This window comes from Sorex fumeus, unplaced genomic scaffold (assembly GCF_029834395.1).
Source record: "Sorex fumeus unplaced genomic scaffold, SorFum_2.1 ptg000044l, whole genome shotgun sequence".
NCBI classification, from domain to species: domain Eukaryota; kingdom Metazoa; phylum Chordata; class Mammalia; order Eulipotyphla; family Soricidae; genus Sorex; species Sorex fumeus.
The window spans coordinates 66,885,398-66,904,578 of record NW_026606101.1 but is presented as its reverse complement, the minus strand read 5'-3'; the positions used below and the strand labels follow the sequence as shown (position 1 = coordinate 66,904,578).

Genomic DNA, 19,181 nt, shown 5'->3' with positions numbered 1-19,181 from the left:
CAAAAAAGTCTGTAATTTTTATTTCCACTGAGCTGACTTGCTAATAATGAGACATTAAGATAATAAAGTATTAAGATTTTTAAAGCAGAATAAAAATAAAAACTATCAACCAGTAATTTAATTGTATCAACCAGTATCTTAATTATATTTGCTGATTCCTAGAAAGCAGAACAGTGGAAGAAGCAAGAGCTGCCATTCAGCGGCAATAAACATCTTTAACATTTTAAGAATTAACTTAAATAACAGTAATTAAAATGAAACAATAGAAGGAAACCTCCAAACAATAGCCTCACAAATTCAGGCCAGAGATGTGGCCAAGTGATAAAGCGCTTATCTTGCATGTGAAAGACCCTGAGTGCAATCCCCAGCATTGCAAAGAAAAAGAAAAGTCACAAATTAGATACCTTTGATTATAGCACCAGGAATTCTGGTATAAAGTCTGCTTATAACATACTAAATAAAGAAAACCTTTTGTTCGCTCAACTGCCATTGGGGAATTTAAAAAAAAAATGTATTTCAAGTATTACTTCCTATTATTTACTAAGTTATGTGGTTTAAGCAGTAAAATACTACTAGTTTTCTTCTGTGACCTACATAAGTAGATTTAAAACTCTTTAGTAGCCTCTAACCTATAATCCTAACTTCTACTTGGTTAGGGAAAAAAAAAGTAACTTTTTATGTACTTGCAGAAACAAAATTTTAAAAATAAATTTCTCTAACAGTGAGTACATCCCATCCTTTCTCAAGGATACTTCAATTAATGTCCCAGTCAAATTCAAAGCTAAAAGGAAATAAAAATAGTAGGAATACCATACCTTTTTTTTTTTTGATTATTCAGATTTGGAGTGGGGGGCTAGTGCTCAGAGCTTACTGCTGGCTCTGCACTCAGAGATTGCTCCTCACAGGCTCAGGGAACCACACTGTGTGCTGGAGTTTGCTGGCAGGTACTTATATCTGAATATATGATGCTTGGAAAATCTCTTTATCTAATATAAATATTTCAGAGATACCTTTGTTGTCTTCAATAATCAGATGAGAAACACAAAAAATTCAAGAGATCGTTTTCAAATCCATAGCTTGTCTTGCTTTACGTTAAAAATAATGGATAATTTTTTAAAAATGGAAAATACAACACACTTGATATTTACAATGGTTTGTGACAAATACCTGAAAATAACTTCTAATTTTTCATTTATTATTGCTATTTAGTCACAGAAAAACATTCTCAAAGAAATTTATTTTAGGATGTGACACATATGGAAATAATTTTATATGAAATCATTGCAGAAGTGACTAACACGGTACCCTTACAGGGAAACAAAGGAAAGGCAGTAAGAAAATTCTTTCATATAAAGACTCTTGATCTACATCATTTTTTCAAATTATAAAACCTTAACATTACAAGGAAAAACAGCAAAGAAAACAATAAAACAGAAGATCAAAAACAAGGAGTCGCGTTATGCAGATGCTCTGCATACGTAGCATACATGTATGAGTTATGTATTATAGTCAATTCTCATATAAAGTTAGAAACAGCAGTTTCCAATCAAGCGCAACTAGACTGTCATTTTCTGGATCTTCAATACTAGGATAAATCACAGCTGTGCAGCAGTCACTTCTGGTCCTCAGTATCAAGATAAATGCTTGATAAGATACAATTTTTCTCCTTGTTCACTTGTGAAAATTGGAGCCTTTTTGTAATGTTCTACCAGTTCTTCCATGGTGCTGAATTTACGCTGTCCGATGCAGTAGACAGTCTCCTTTAGCTGAACTTTAAAATGCTTGTTTTTCCCTTGTGCTTTTAGTGATACTGAGAAGTCATTTGGCTAAAAAGAGAAAAAAATATGTAAACACTTTTCTTAAAATCCTAACACGCTAAATGTTAGCATTTACAAAAAGTACTGGGATTATGCTCAATTCTTTTTAGATTATCTACTTTATCCTTTATAGATTTTTTAAAAATGTACTTTGAACCTCAAAACAAGTCCAATTTATATATGAGGTGACACAGACAGCAGCTAAGCAGCCAATATCATCCATCTCATTTATAAGAGATTCAGGATTCAAGACCAAACATTATTTATACCAAAATCAATAAACAATGTCCAAACACCTATAGTAAACTATTTAATATTTGAATAAAGCTATTTTCTTTGCAGACAAAGGAACACAGGAAAAAATCCAAAACATTCTTAAGCTGCTGAATTCTCAAATGTTGAAGGACACAAAAATAGTAATTAATTTGAACTGAGCGGTCTTAAATTCAAATGGCTACAAGGGACAGAAATTATACATACAGGGGCTGGAGAGAGAGTGGCAGGATGCTTGCCTTGCATGCAGACGGCCAGGGTTCAATTCCTGGCACCTTATTTGGTCCCCCAAGCACTGCTGAGAGTGATCCCTGAGCAGTCAGTAGTAAATCCTGAGCACCACCAGGTGTGGCTCACCAAAAAACCAAACTGTGTGATATATATAACATTTTAAAAGGTAAAGGTAAAGGCCCTCCCGTTGTTCATCGATTTGCTCGAGCGGGCCCAGTAACGTCTCCATTGGAGATTTTGTTGTTACTGTGTTTGGCATATCGAATACATCACGGGTGGCTTGCCAGGCTCTGCCGTGGGGGCGAGATACTCTCGGTAGCTTGCCAGGCTCTCCGAGAGGGGCGGAGGAATCGAACTCGGGTCGGCCATGTTGGCTGCGTGCAAGGCAAACGCCCTACCGCTGTGCTAGAGCGATATAACATTTTAATATATTTTATATTATATTCATATATATTGTTATAAATAACATATACACACTATCACTATTTTCGCTTGGGGCACCCCAGAGGGGGGTGGGTGGGAGCCCTCCCTGCCTCAAGGGACCCAGCCCCGGCGGCTTACCTTAAAGACACTTTCTACCCATTTCCCATCTACCCATTTTCCATTTCTACCACACCATGTCTGATGGAGTTCAGACAGTAGGCAACAAATCACGGAGAGAAATATAAATATATATATATATATATATATATATATATATATATATATATGCCTCTCAGAGAGCCTGGCAAGCTACCGAGAGTATCCTGCCTGCACGGACAGGGCCTGGCAAGCTCGCCGTGGCATATTCGATATACCAAAAACAGTAACTATAACAGGTCTCATTCCCCTGACCCTGAAGGAGCCTCCAATCGCTGGAAAAGACAAGTAAGCAGAGGCTGCTAAAATCTCAAGGCTGGGACGAACAGAGACGTCACTGGCACCCACTCAAGTAAATCAACGAACAACAGGATGACAGTGATACAGTGATACACACTATCACATACAAGGTAGATGGAGAGGGCACCCCGGACCAATTTAAAAGAGGTGACAACTTAGGAAGAGTATGAGATCATGGGAGTGGGAAGGGGCTAAATTAGGGAAGGAAACACTAGGACAATGGTGGAGGGGCAAAGTGATTCAATTAAAAAAAATTTTTTTTTTTAAAGAATGAGTTCAAATAGTGACAGAACTTCCAATTTAAAAAGGGAACTATAATCTCTTAAATTTTTCTAATAAATATCTAAACACCGATAATAAATTCATCAGTTAAAAAATATTATGCAGAACAAAATATGCCTGTTTGAGAACTCTCCTAAAAAATAATATTCTGGTACATGGTCTATTTTAGCTAACATCTATGCTCAATTACCCATAAGAAAATGCACAATATTCTTGGCACTCTTATACATTATTCTATTCTCAATGAAAAATTCAGTATTCACAGAATATTTCAGGAAAACAAAATCAACAGAACTAGACGGCCAAATAATCTAGAGTAACATCAGTGCTATGACTATACTTTATTTAAATCAAACGTAGCTGTAAATAAATGCTGACTTGAGATTTATCAACATTCACGCTCATGTCCTATCTTTCTAACCTGGTTAATTTTAGAGAAGCCTTTTAACATCTCCAATCTTTTATTATTGTTTTTTTTTTAATACCCAAAACTCCATTTCCACTCACTTATGAAACTTACCGAAGATTCACTATCACGAATGAGGAAGTCACCTTCATGCCCTCTTTCATTCAATGCCATTTCTGCTTGATGCCTGGTGACTTTCCCATAATACCATGGATTGCCAGCAAATTTTCCAGTGAGTGAAGGCCTAATGTAATCACACTGTGGAGGTGATGGCTCCAAACCTGAGGTTAATGGATTATTCTGCATAATAGTAACATAGTTTTTTGGCACCAGACCAACCATTCCATTGATCTTCCTGCATTTCCACCACTCAGGATCATTTTCAGGTTTTTCAATAACATCCATTACATCGCCTTTCTCGAAATTAAGTTCTTCATCATTGGATGAGCTGAATGGGTAAAGAGCCTGGACCACGTGTAACACTTGCCCAGTGTTTAGGTTATTGACGACTGCTGCTAATTTCTCTGACAAAGAACCCACATGGTCACCCAAAGGACTGTCACCTTCCTCAGTTACATAATTTGAAGGGAACCATCCAACTTGTCCATTGTAGCTACCTCGCCACCAACCATCACTGCATTTCTCCATGACGATCACCTTCGTCCCTTTTGTCAATGACAATTCATCCTCTCTCTCTGCCATGTAGTTAAACTTGACATAAGCAGGCATGTTGAGGTCATAGAGACGTTCCCCTGGGTCAACAAAGCTATCATCAGCAGGAGATGCAGAATCAGGAACACTAGGTTTTCTTTTCACTTTTCCAATTCCTGTTTAAATAAAAGGGGGACAGTCAGAAGAGAATATAAAACAACGATAACCCAAACAACTCCAATGCATTCATTATTTAAAAAGGACCTCCATGGGCTGGAGCAAGAATATAATGTGGGGCGTTTACCTCACATGTGACAGACTCGGGGGCTCCATCCTTGGCACCCTATATAATCCCGAGACCCACCAAGAGTGATCCCTGAGTTCAGAGCCAGTTGTAAGGCTGAACACTGCTGGATGTGGCATCCCTGCCCCCTCCACCACCAAGTCACAGGCAATGATCAGATTATACAAGAGAATGGTTTACTACATGTGGGGGGACATCAGCACGACTACTTAGAATTAACCTTGTGCCACATGCCACATGCCTATTCAAAAAGGGACAGTTCCATGTGTCTGGGAATATTCATATACCAGCTTACTTTGCCAGCAGGAAGTTTCACATGAAGTGATAAGAAAAAAGACAATGTACTGCTAGGTGCTGATGAACATGGACAAAGAAGAGAGGGCCCAGCCCAGTCCCTGGGGCCTGTGGACAATGCTGTCATGCCTGGCGGGAGGACAGTGCCCAGTCCCTTGGGCCTGTGGACACTGCTGTCATGCCTGGGGGGGAAGGATAGTGCCCAGCTTGTGGAAGGAACCCTCCCAGTGCTGAGAGGAGAGTGCAGATCACCTGCCCTTTACTTCAGATACTGTCTTGGTTCAACCCTTCAACAAGCTTCACTTTTTTGTTTGCTTTTATTTTTTTGGCCACCCCAATGATGCTCAAGGTCTACTCTTGACTCTACACTCAGGAATTCCCCTGGTGGTGCTCTAGGGATCATATGGGATGCTGGGGATCAAACCCAGGTTAGCTGTGTGCCGGGAAAGTGGCCTACACGCTGTACTATCACTCTGGACCACAAGTCTGACTTTTTACAAGTCAGAGTTCAGTTTTCAAACTGGGGAGAAACCTCCAAGGACTAAAGCACTTGCTGTGCATTGCAGAAGGTAAACCTAGGTCAGCTCCCTGACACCCTACATGGTTCCCTGAGCATTGCAGGAAAGCCTTCTTGTGCTTAGAAACACTAGGCAATATTTGGGCATGACACGTTAAGCAGTCAATTGGCATTATACCTTCAACAACAGTAAAAACCATATACCAAAAATACAAAAGAAAGTATGCCATTAAATAAACACTAGAAAGGGACACAAGAGCTAAAATAAGCAATAACTTGCTTGAACTCAGTTGGCACTCAGAAAACCTAATTTTTTTTGCTACTTAGCACATATCTGCAAAAGTATTGCAAGTGTCAGCATGGGGCAATGTGGGGATTTCAACAAAATCTTAGCAAATAGGCAAATTCACAAATATGAAATCTGTGGAAAACATGAATCCTGTATACTAGCAAACGGACTCTAAAAGCATATTAAAAGAACTGTACATCATGACCAGGTAGTATGGAATCAGTAGACAAACTGTATGAAAATTGCTTATAAACATGGAATTGAAATGAAGGGAGAAAAATCCCCTATGATCTCCTCCATGAAGTTTTACCATTCATTAAAATCTAAAACTTTTTAAGATAAAGTCAGCAATAGAACAGAATCTCAACAAAGAACATTTATTGAAAAGAAAACCCATTATATCGCACCTCACACAAACATGAAAGACTGAAAGCTTCTCTCCTAAATTAAGCACCAGCCCCCCCCCCCCCATTTAAAAATAAAACAACTGCTCTTTTCAAGGCTTTCCGTTTTTACACAAAAATGTTCCCCCCCACTCCCGCCCTTAGGCAGAAACATTCTCCATTCTTGTCCTTGAGCATTCAGTCTAGGTTTTAGGCACTTGCCCTGCATATGCGGCCAACCTAGGTTCTATCCCTGGCAGTGTCAGGAGTGATCCCTGAACACAACACAGAACCAGGAGTAAGCCTTGAGCATAGCTCAAAACAAAAAGGAAGCAGTAATATCCTCCCTGCCACCTAAAGCATATTAAAAGAACTGTACATCATGACCAGGTAGTATGGAATCAGTAGACAAACTGTATGAAAATTGCTTATAAACATGAATCCTGTATACTAGCAAACGGACTCTAAAAGCATATTAAAAGAACTGTACATCATGACCAGGTAGTATGGAATCAGTAGACAAACTGTATGAAAATTGCTTATAAACATGGAATTGAAATGAAGGGAGAAAAATCCCCTATGATCTCCTCCATGAAGTTTTACCATTCATTAAAATCTAAAACTTTTTAAGATAAAGTCAGCAATAGAAAAGAATCTCAATAAAGAACATTTATTGAAAAGAAAACCCATTATATCGCACCTCACACAAACATGAAAGACTGAAAGCTTCTCTCCTAAATTAAGCACCAGATTGCCCCCTCTCTTGACCAGGCATACAGGCTCAAAGAGCTGTAGTGTGTGCTTTCCATGTGGGAGGCATGCTTGATTTCTGGCACCACAAAGTAAGTTCCCCAAGCACCCACCTCTGGAAGCAAATCCTGAGCATAGTGCTGGGAGTAGTCAAGTACTCCCCCAACCAAATTCCCTTTCTTTTCCAAAAACAAAGTTGATGCATTCCTCCTTTTGTGCCACTGCTACTCCTTGTAGTTTTACCATAAATCACTATATTATATATATATCCAAATTATATGTTTTGAGATTAAACATGTCTTTAAACACCTTTATTGGGGGACTGGAGCAATAGCACAGCGGGTAGAGTGTTTGCCTTGCACGCGGCCAACCTGGGTTCGATTCCCAGCATCCCATATGGTCCCCCGAGCACCGCCAGGGGTGATTCCTGAGTGCAGAGCCAGGAGTAACCCCTGAACATCGCCAGGTGTGACCCAAAAAGAAAAAAAAAAACCAAAAAAACAAACCAAAAAAAAACCTTTATGACCAGTGCCTGCCCATAATTGCTTCCTTAATGTTTGTCATGTGAATGACTGAACAAACACCTGCAAAATCACTAGATTGCTTTTCCCCCAGTCTACAATTCTTGAGAAGAGTTCTTTCTAATACAGCCTTGCTATATTAGAAGCTGGTCCTTTCCAATCTGCAATCAACAAAAGAGTAGATGCAAAAGTACTTCATGAAATTATAAAAATATAAGGTGTATCTTAAGTTCTCAATCATTAATCAGCTACAATTAGATCATTCTACACACATTCTCAAACCAATGTATCATTTTTTCCCCATATTCTTAACTTTACTGTTAATCGTAATCTTCCTAATTTCAATTAGTGCCATTTATAGCAAACCTGCCTAACCCATCACTTATCTGGCTCTGAAGACCCAAATTTAAATTTGGTCTTCTTCCTTACTGGTTAATTTGATCCTGCATCAGTTACTTACTGCTGAAGGGTGGGGGGAGGGTGGTGGGTGTTGCCCACACCTGGCAGTGCTAAAGGGTCATTCCCAGTGGTGCTGTTAGCGGAAATGGAGTCAGTCACATGCATCTAGTTATCTTTCTAAACTCATTTCATTTTGTGAAAAATTGATACATAAGTATCAATATTATGGGATACTCACCCATAATATGTGTGTAAAGAACTTTCAAAAGTTGTATGTAAAACACTCTCTGCACAAAGCAAACACTCTACCAGCGTAGTTATTACTTTCCTACTGCTTAGTCCTTCTTCTCATTTACTTTTCATTTCATTTCATTCATTTTATCATCCTGTTATTCGTCGATTGCCTCGAGCAGGCCCCAGTAACGTCTCTTTCATCCAAGCCCTGAGATTATATTCAAGGCTCTTTAGGAGAAAGAGACCCATCATTGTTACTGGTATTTGGCATATTTGGTACGCCACGGGGAGTTTGCCAGACTCTGCCCTGTGGGCAGGCTACATTCGATAGCCTGCAAGTTTGTCCAAAGTAGGAATGAGACAATAAGATGTCATAAAAAAAGTTCTGATAAGATGTTTTACTTTTAAACAAATTAAAAACAAGACAACCAAAATCTCACTGCAACAACCTTGAATCTCACTGTATTAAACAGGTGGACCTGGCCAAGATTTGTGGGGAATGCTCAGGTATAGACATGAAAGGGTGTCTCTGACACACTCACCTTTTGAAAAACTCTAAATTATTCTACTCCTCCCTCCCCTTTGGCCACCTCGATTCTGCAGGTTTTCCCAACGGACATTGTCTAGTCCCTTGCTTTTACATGAGTATTTGCCTTTTTCCTTCTTGGTTTACCCCCCCCCCCCGCCCCCCGTTCCACCCACCTATGTTTGTAAAAGCCAAGATTTCATCTTTACTAACAGCTCAGTAAGTAGTGTTCTAATTGTGCATTTTTGTACCATATCTTCTTAATTCACTCATCTGTTAATGGGCACTTGGGATTTTTCCAAATCTTGGTTACTATAAATAGCACTGCAATAAATAGAGATATGCACATTATCATTTGGATTTACTGGGGGTAAATCAGACACCCAGGGGTAGAAATGTTGGGTCTGTAGTTCTAGTTTTAATTTTTGAGATATCTTCATGCTATTTTCCATAGGGAGCAAGTGGTAACTGACATTTTCACCAATACTGTATGAGAATTCCTTTTTCTCTGCATTCTAAGCACAGCTTTTGTCTTTGACCTCTTTGATAGAGGCGACTCTCACAGGTGTGAGGTGGCATACCACTGCTATTTTGTTGTGTTTCCTGCTTATTATGTGCAGTTTTTTCATGCGTTAGTTGGCCACTTGTACATCATCCTGGATACAAAGTTAGTTCAGCTCCTTCCATTTTCTGACAGTTTTTTCATGGTGGACATTTGTGAATTCCTGTCCTTTATTAATAGTTCTTTATAAGACGTATGGTAAGGGAATATTTTCTCACATTCTTTTTATCTCAATGACAGATTCTTGCACTATGCAAAAATGTTTTAGTTTGATATAATTCCATTTTTCTATTTTGTTTTGTTTTCTTTGCTGATAAAAGTGAAATTCCCAAAGTCAGAAATGAGTATCATGGAGTGTTTTCGCCTGTTTTCTTCAATGTAATTTATGGCTGTCAGTGTAAAGATCAAGTCTTTAATCCATTTTAAGTTAACTTGTATGCATAGTGTTGAGATTGTGGTTTAGTTTCATTCCTTGGCATGTAGTTATCCAGTATTCACATAACACCATTTGCTGAGTTTATTATCTTTTCTCCATTTTTTACTTTTGGTTCCTTGTCATAAATTTCTGTCCATGTAAGTGAGGATTTAATTCTGGGTTCTCAATTCTATTTCACTAGCTTATCTGTCTTTTTATTCCAATAGCAAACCATTTTGATATTTTGATTATTATAACTTTAGTGCATAGTGTGAAGTTAGGGAATATATGAAATATACGAAGCAGCCAATTTTACTGTTTTAAGGAAAAAAAAAAAAGACTTGGACCCAGAGAGAGAGTACAGGGGTTAAGGCACTTGTCTTGCATACAACTGATTCTAGTTTCATCCAAAGCACCAAAGTCCTAAAACACCTGAAAGCAGTCCCTGATCACTGCCAGGCGTGGCCCCCAGCCCACTTCCGCCCCATTCCCCAATCGTCAGTATACATTCTAATCTTCTCATTTTGGATAAATCTAGCCCTAAACATTTGTCTTACTTTTCTTTTCTGACAGAACTGTTTCCTACTTTCAGTACCTTACATATTTTAATCAACACCATTCTGAGGTGCTGAAGTCATAGTACAGTGGGTAGGCCACTTGTCTTGCATGCAGCCTACCTGGATTTGATCTCCAGCATCCTATATGGTCCCCCAAGCACTGCCAGGAGTAATTCTGAGGTGCAGAGCCAGGAGTAACCCCTGAGCACTGCAAGGTGTGGCCCCAAAACAAATAAAAATATGTATCACTTTGAAGTATATTGAGATTTTTCTTAATGCCTACATTATCATAACATCACTTAGTAAATAAATCTTAGTAATCATCTTAAAAAAAAAACCCTTATTTTGGGTCAGAGAGATGTACTGCTATCCCTCTGCAGTGTAGGGTGGTCCCTGAGCAGGAGTAAGCCCTGAGCTTACTCAGGGTGTGGCCCCAAAACAAAAACAAACAAAAGTCACTTTTATTTGTAGCAACAGTGGTTTAGGGCCACAGAACAAAGGTCAGAAGCTATTCCTGTCTCTGTTCAGAAAAGACCCCTGAAGGTATTAAGGAGCCCTATGTGGTATCAGGCATTTAAATCTGAGAAAGTGGAATGCATCTTTCTTTTCCAGTTTTTAGCTTTCATTTATGTTTCTGAGCCTAATGCATTGGAGATTCTTCCAGCACTAAGTATTCTTTATACAATTTTCCTCCATCAAAATTAGTGAGTTCAATTATACAATGATCAAAAAAATTAAAATAAAATAAATTGAAAATTATAAAAAAATTAGTGAGTTCTATGAATTCAACCAAAGAAATTATTACTGATTTTTCAGACTTCTTCGTCTGATCGTCAAGATCAAGGTTTGAGGCTCTTCGTGTTCCTAGAACGATCAGACACCACTGGGCTACACTAGCACGCGACAGGGACAAATGGAGATGTTACTGCTGCCCGCTCGAGCAAATCGACGATTAACGGGAAGTCAAGTGATCAAGTGATTTTTCCTGTTCTTAGTGAACAGTAATTTTTTTTAACTTATGTTCCTACTTCTCCAAGCCAGATTTCTTTATCATGGATTCCCGGAATTCTATGACACATGCAAGAATGATCAGACATTTCATTAACATTGTATGATTTTTAGCATTTGTCTTTCCTGGGCCCAGGAGCTTCTATTAACATTTTTGAACAAAACATGTTTTGTCCCTGCATGAGCAGACACCAAAATTCCTGGCATACCACATGAACTCCTGAGCACAGCCAGGGTGGCCCTTGGTGGCCCCCAGAACTGCTGGGCCATATTGTTGGCTTGGAGCACTGAACTGTGAACTCTCAGACCTCGGGAGAGTGATCCTGACCCCCACTCCCTCTAGCACTGGTTGAGAGATAAACACAAAGATAAGAGGTTGAGGACTTTTCAGGATCATCTCACTCTCTTTACAAATAAGAAAAAAAATCAGGGGAGTTTAGTTGTAAGCCTTTGATTACATGGCTAATAAGTGTCAAAGTAGAAGCAGAATGGAGGTATTCTAAGTAGAAATATGTGGTGATTTTTCATAGCAAGTTTTAATTTATATTTCAAGTTTTAAATCTATTTATTTAATTGATATAAGATAATTTTAAAATTGTTATTACCTGTTTTGTGTAAGACAGACATTTTTCCAGGATATTCAGGGTAACCAACAAGGAAGACACAAACTCTATTTTTTGGTTTTGTTTGGAGGGCAAACCGCTGGTGGTGCTGAAGGGCAACTCTAACCTGAGCTCAGGGGTTGTTTCCAGAAGCACTTGGGGGATATGCAGTGTCGGGCACTGAGGCTGGGCCTTGGGCCAGTGACAGATCAATACGCTGGGCAAATGCTTGCATGAAGGATGAGACCTGGACTTGATTCCCTTTATCACACGATCCTGAGGACTGTCAGTATAAATCCCAGCAGCACAGGGTGTATCCCCAAACCAAAACCATTTAAACATTTTAAAAACTGAGATGAAATTAACCAGGCCTCCATCATCCAAAACATATGCTCAGTCCCTTGAATTATCGTTCCAGCCCTGTTCCTTCATATTTTAAGTACACCCGATTAACAGGTAAGTAAATAACCTGTTTCTACTCTGACAAACAACAGAACCCCTCCTCACCCCCAAAGGAATGAGATATTTTGTTGTAAATGGCAAATTCTGAGTCCTCAGTCTACAACTGCATTTAGAATTAATGATAAACTTTCTAAGATCAGAGAAATAAAATTTTTATTTTATTGACAATACTGCATCTTTATTTTACATAATATATACTTTATCATTTCTGGTGTGCAAAGAGATTTTCATGGTGAAATAACATCTTTGTAACATTATCTGAATATAAAATCTACTTATTCTTAATAACAATCTTAATAATCATCATATACCTTCTCACCAGAATATTAATACTGTGAGATATTAGTTACTAGCTTTTTGTTTAATGATTTTGTCTACCTTGCAATACACTCAATAAAAATGTCCTGATATCAATATGCTCTTTAAAATGAAGATTCCTAAGCTCAGACAGAGAAGAGAGCACCAAATAAAGGGTGTTGTGAGGATCCTCCCAGGGTGGGAGAAGCATGCTGAAAGTAGTCTACAGACCAAACACGATTGTCACTCAATGCCTCTCTTGCAAAACACAGTACCCAAAAGAAGAGAGAGAGAACAAGGGGGAATGCCCTGCCACAGAGGCAGGGTGGGAGAGATGCTGGGACCCGTGGTAGTGGAGGATGGGCACTGGTGGAGGGATGGGTGCTTGATCATTGTATAACTGATACCCAAGCACAAAAATTTATAAGTCTATAACTGTACCTCATGGTGTTTCACTAATAAAAAAAAAAAAAAGAAGATTCCTAGGGCTGGAGCGATAGCACACTGGGTAGGGTGTTTGCCTTGCACACAGCCTACCAGGATTTGATTCCCAGCATCCCATATGGTCCTCTGAGCACCACCAGAGTAATTCCTGAGTGCAGAGCCAGGAGTAACCCCTGTGCATCGCCAGGTGTGACCCAAAAAGGAAAAAAGAAAAGATTCCTTCAAAAACTAAAGATAAAGTTACTTGACATTAAAATGAATTGAAAACACACACACACACACACACACACACACACACAGTCACACACACAGGGGCTGCGGTGATAATACAGTGGGTAGGTCACTTCCCTTGCACATCACCCATCTGGGTTCAATCCCTGGTTTCCCATACGATCCCCAAAGCTTGTGAGGAGTGATTTACTGAGCGAGGAGTGATTTACTAAGCAAGGAGTGATTTACTGAGTGCAGATCCAGGAGTTAGCCCTTGAGTGTAGCTGGGTGTGGTTTCCCTCCCCCCCAAAAAGTAATAAAAACTTCAAGAACAAATTTATTAACATTATAAATTTTTTAAAAAATGCGTGCTCCTTTTTCACTGTGCCTTCTTCTCTGTAATCTCTCGACAGTTATTGTTCCTTTAGGCTCCTTATACTTAAGAGATTTCCACAATTCCTCTGTTCACTCTTAAACACCACACAAAAATGCTCAAAAATTCAAGTCATGGTGACTACCATAAAATCATAGTAAGGCCACCAGCAGAGAAAGAGATCCAGAATTTATCAATTATTAGTATATTTTATAACTTAAACTTAAAAAAAAAACTCAGTAATTCACGATTTATCTGTTTCCTGCTCTCAGATTTCAGTTACCAAAACACCATTTTCTAGCAATTCTACTTGGATTAATCTCTTTACTTCTATTAAATATTACTTCTATTATTTTCCGTACATTCATTTAATTACAAAGTACTGAAATACTGTGCTCAAATTGAGTATAAAGGAACTTCCTCAGCTAATCTATTTTTTCCTAAAGTTTTTATGTTCAGAACTTTCAATGTCAATACTAGGTTGAAAGTTACTGCATTACAAACGCAACTCAGCCTTTTCCTATTTGCTGTTTAAACATTACTACTAAAACATTTTAAAACTATTTTACAGATCAAAACATACTGTGATAAATCACCAACTAGCCTGTTTCATAAACAGCGTAAAGCATTAGCCTATATAAACGCAACAAGGCTCTCTCCATACAGTTCCCTTTTACATCTACAAAAGTGAAAAATCTAATTTAAGAATTACAAGAAAACAAGGATTGAATAAACTTACTGAAAAGGTCTTTAAAGACTTTTAGCCAGTCCATTTTCAGTAAACTCCTGAGTTCTTTCGGTTTGTTAACACAGCTCAGGATAATTCCGTGAGCTTCCTGGTCTGTTCTGCAACACTGAAACTCCCCACACCCAATCCATGTGACTTGGCGCACACCCAAGCAACAGAAAGTTTTTACTGAGGCTTCTCTCTCTTCAAAACTTTTCCCCCCTAACATAACTATACTGGAACCTGTAAAACAAGTTATCACAAAGGCCACAATTGTGATCTTATTCAGACTTATTTCCAGAGAAGCTTTAAAGCATAAATATTTTCCAATAGTTGAAAATACATTCATGTATCCATTCTTTCCTTTGTTTTCCCCATTTTTCCCTAAGCTTTCAAACAGTCTCTACCAGCAGTACAATCACTATAAACAAATCTATTAATTATTAGGGACATTTAAATCACCAAAAGGGTTAAAAAATAGTGAGAAAAAAAAACCATCTTTGATGCAAAAGCTGAATTTACATTATTTTATCAGGACTGTCTCTACCAGCAGTACAATCACTATAAACAAATCTATTAATTATTAGGGACATTTAAATCACCAAAAGGGTTAAAAAATTGTGAGAGAAAAAAAAACACCTTTGATGCAAAAGCTGAATTTACATTATTTTATCAGGCTAATCACTGATCACCAATTTAAAACAGAATGTTTTGAAGTGCAGGGAACAAGATTATTAAATTTTAATAAGGTAAAGGTAAGGTAAAGGCCCTCCCGTTGTTCATCGATTTGCTCGAGCGGGCCCAGTAACGTCTCCATTGGAGACTTTGTTGTTACTGTGTTTGGCATATCCAATACTTCACGGGGCGCTTGCCAGGCTCTACCGTGCAGGCGAGATACTCTCGGTAGCTTGCCGGGCTCTCCGAGAGGGGCGGAGGAATCGAACTCGGGTCGGCCATGTTGGCTGCATGCAAAGCAAACGCCCTACCGCTGTGCTATCGCTCCAGCCCCATTAAATAATTTTTAATATTGTGATGCAGTATTAAAATTAACTAGGACTTACAGAGATATAAAATTCTGCTACAATTTGAATAATATAAAAAATACTATGGAAGTCTTCCCAAGTATACCATAATACTGTTTTAATTTTTTTTTATATGCAGCAATATCTGAAACTAGGATATTTTCCTCTGCTCTATGAGGCTATTTTTTTTTTCCGCTGTCACATCTGCCCTGGTCCCAGGATACCAGTAACCCTTCTTAAAGGAATTTAGTTTTGGGACCACACACAGCTGTGTTCTGGGCTTACTCCTGGTGGGCTAGGTTTATGCAGTACCAGGGATTGAACCCAGGTTAGCCAGGTGCAAGGCAAGTGCCTTACCCATTGTTATTATTTCTCTGATCCTCTAAAAGGAATTTAAAAAAAAAAAATCTAGGCATGACCTTTATCCTTTCAAGACTTCACAGCTATGAGGATTTCTCGATATAAGCTACCTTTTCACCAAAACTAATAAACTTCTTTTAAATTCTGGTATTTACAAAACTATTGGCTTTAAAGTCTAATCTCTTCAGCTAGTCAAGGAAAGTCTTTATCTTTTGTTTAAAAACTAAAAATGATGGTCTTATATTTGCAAAAAAGAGATAACCTAAGAAAAGTCATTTAAGTACTTCATGATGAAAATTCACATTAAAAGCTCCACTTACGGGGACCAGTGAGATAATACAGGGTAAAGCACGTGCCTGCACATGGCTAAGCCCAGTTTGCTAACTGACATCACACTATGATCACCTGAGCACCAGAATGTGGCCCAAAAAAACAAAAATAAAAACTGATGAAGAAACAACATTAAACTTTACTGACATCAGCAACATAATTTGGGTTAAACTACAATCAACTGCAAACCACTGGTGATGATGCACCTGTATTAACTACGCTTAAGAATACTAGAAAACGTTGGTTGTTTCTCTTTCCCCTAGTCTGAATTCTTTGGTTCTTGGGTCATTTGGCTACTCCCATCTTGGTGCTCAAGGGTTGTTCCTAGTAATGCTAGGCCATGTACTACCAGGAATCAAACCTGGGCCTGCAAAGCATGCATTCAGTCCATTGAAGCATTTCTCCAAGTTTTCAATTAAGAAATTGATATTTTTGTATTATATATCTTACTTTGAACTATATTAAAATTTAGTTTTTCAGTCTGTAAAAACAGATTTGTACTCTATTGTTGATTTTTGTTTTCTTTCCTCCCAGTTGTTTTATATGTACTATTTCCAAATTATCTTTACAAAGAATTCTTTGTTTACCCTCTACATAACATACAAAGAACCATAAGCAACAGCATACTTGCCTGAATACCAAAACTGAAATTTGGTCCCTCCCAATTCCTTCCTGTCAGCCTAGAAGAGTTGAATTTATTTTTAAAAAAGGTGGTGGGGGAGGGGGGTTTGGGAGAGCCCAGCTCTCATCTGTGCATATTTCCTTCCTATCAGCTCAGTCAGGCTCTATGTGAAACAGGTTCCACTATCTCTAGCCCTAACAGAGGCTGGCAAAAACAAACAAACTACATTTAGAGGAAGAAAGAAAAGGAAAGAGAAAATACAATAGGAAGAGATGAGCATTGCAGATATCTATCTACAGCAGTAACCCACAATTTAAGACTATCAGATCCATAAAGAAATACAGAGATGGTTTGCTAATTTAAAAATTAAACTCAAAATATAAATCATCAGATAGTAAAACAGAGCAGTGTGATGTGTGAAATTACTGACAAGAAGGTATTTTGCATTTCACTCATTAATCCCTGTTTCATTTAGATGCAAAATTTGCCTATTAACTCTAAACCACAAAGGGCACTCTTACTTCCAAGAGTCTAATGAAAAGTGTCAATATGACTTGGCTTGACCTTGAACTCCAGCCTGACAGTCTCTAACAGAAAAAAGCCTAAGACCTTCACTGCTCTTGACCTGAAAACACGCCATCAACTAAACTTCTATTTCAAGTCCAGTTCTGGCCTTTCCCACTAAATTCTGTTCATTGCTGCCAATTCTATACAAAGAACCAAGCTCTAGAATCCCTACTCCCCAAGCCCCAAGCCCCTGCCCCACCCGGCCTTTTAAAAAAAGTTTACCGAAGAAACAACTTACCTAAGGTATCCTTTAGGTTTTTTACAATAGAAGCCTTACGAGCACTATTTTTCCTTTCCACATAATTAGAAGGCACAAAACCAGTTTTATTCATGGAATTTCGAACTCGCCACCAGGACTTAGAATCATCCAGAAGCCATAATCTCTCATTCTTCTTGATGTCAAGCTCTTGTTCTTGTTGGGCCACATAGTCAAATTTGGCGACTACCACCACTTCTTCTGCCATCTTTCACCAGTTTCAGCACTGTAAGCACAACGAGAAAAGAATTTTTCAAGATTTGCGTAGAACTGTGTAGGATTAATCCATATGTTTTTTAAAAAGAATCATACCAAAAAGCCTAAGACCACCAAAATGTGGCTCAAAAAGACCACAAAAAAGTGGGTGAGAAAGTGGCTCAAATGGCTAACGATGGTTTGAAACTTTTCCATAAAAATATGAAAAAATAAATGAGGTAAATACTAATTTGAACAAAAAACTGGTATAATTATTTATCATGCAAAAGAACTTTAAAGTAAAACCATTCTGAGATAAAGTTCATTATTACTAATAAAAGATTTTCTCACATGTATAAACTGACAAAACCCCAATGTCATCGAAAATAATCAGTCATATATTTACTTCATTAAAAGTCAAAGTAGCTTTAAAATTAAGCTTGAGAAGAAGTGATATTAAAACCATTAAGTTTGATCCTTTTTTTTTCTCTTTTTGGGTCATACCCAGCGATGCACAGGGGTCACTTCTGGCTCTCCACTCAGGAATTACTCCTGGTGGTGCACGGTGGACGATATGGAATGCTGGGAATTGAACCCGGGGTTGGACGCATGCAAGGCAAATGCCCTACCCACTGTGCTACTGCTCCAGCCCCTGAGTTTGATTTTAAACACAAATACTATTTTTCAGAGAAAAAAATATATGTAAAAATTGATCTATTGCAAGAACATAAAAGAAATTTCTAGAAAGTTTCATTTATTTTTGCATCATATAACAACCGTATTCTCTAACAGCCATTATTCAAAACTGAAACCATTTTGAAATTTTACCCCTTAGGTTTGGAAATTCAGTCATCAAACAAAAAATCACAATAGAATTTTGAAAACACTTAAGAACCAAAAATAAATTGGACATCTGTCTCAACCAGTTAGAAAAGTAGACTATAAAATAGAAAAAAAACATATATAAAAAAGCAGAATTTAGTGTGACAGAGAAAGCACAGATAACTCAACAACAACAATGTAGTTCTTTGTCCCAACAAAAGGATATATTTGTAGCAACTGACCTAGTCAGAGAAAGGAAAGAGCTGTGCTCAAAGAACAAATGAAAAAGGAGCCATAATTACAGATGCAGAAGACTTTCAAAATATATGGCAATATGTGTTTTCATATACATAACTTACATCAGACATACATGCATCTGAAACAAAGAGAAAAATAAAATAATTGAGTCAGTCATTAGGAAATTTTCCCATAATGAAAAGCAACATGGTCCCATAATACAAACACTGTCCTCCCGTTGTTCATCGGTTTGCTCGAGCGGGCCCAGTAACGTCTTCATTTTGAGACTTGTCTCCATTTTGAAACTTGTTGTTACTGTGTTTGGCATATTGAATATACTCTTGGTAGCTTGCCGGG

General features: G+C 38.1%; 1 protein-coding gene across 2 annotated transcripts in view; it reads right to left on the bottom strand.

Moving 5' to 3' along the window:
- Positions 1-1,440: 1,440 nt before the first annotated feature.
- NCK1 (NCK adaptor protein 1) overlaps positions 1,441-19,181 on the bottom strand; it is a 77,840-nt gene continuing 60,099 nt past the window's right edge. The window contains exons 2-4 of one of the 2 annotated variants that reach the window (XM_056121403.1): positions 17,553-17,796; positions 4,003-4,715; positions 1,441-1,826 (exon numbers count right to left, since the gene is read on the bottom strand). In XM_056121403.1, coding sequence (XP_055977378.1) covers positions 1,632-1,826; positions 4,003-4,715; positions 17,553-17,778 — 1,134 coding nt within the window. In that variant the 5' untranslated portion in view covers positions 17,779-17,796 and the 3' untranslated portion in view covers positions 1,441-1,631. Of the gene's footprint in view, positions 1,827-4,002; positions 4,716-14,425; positions 14,511-17,552; positions 17,797-19,181 lie in introns of those variants that run through there. The other variant, XM_056121404.1, reaches the window with a different exon arrangement.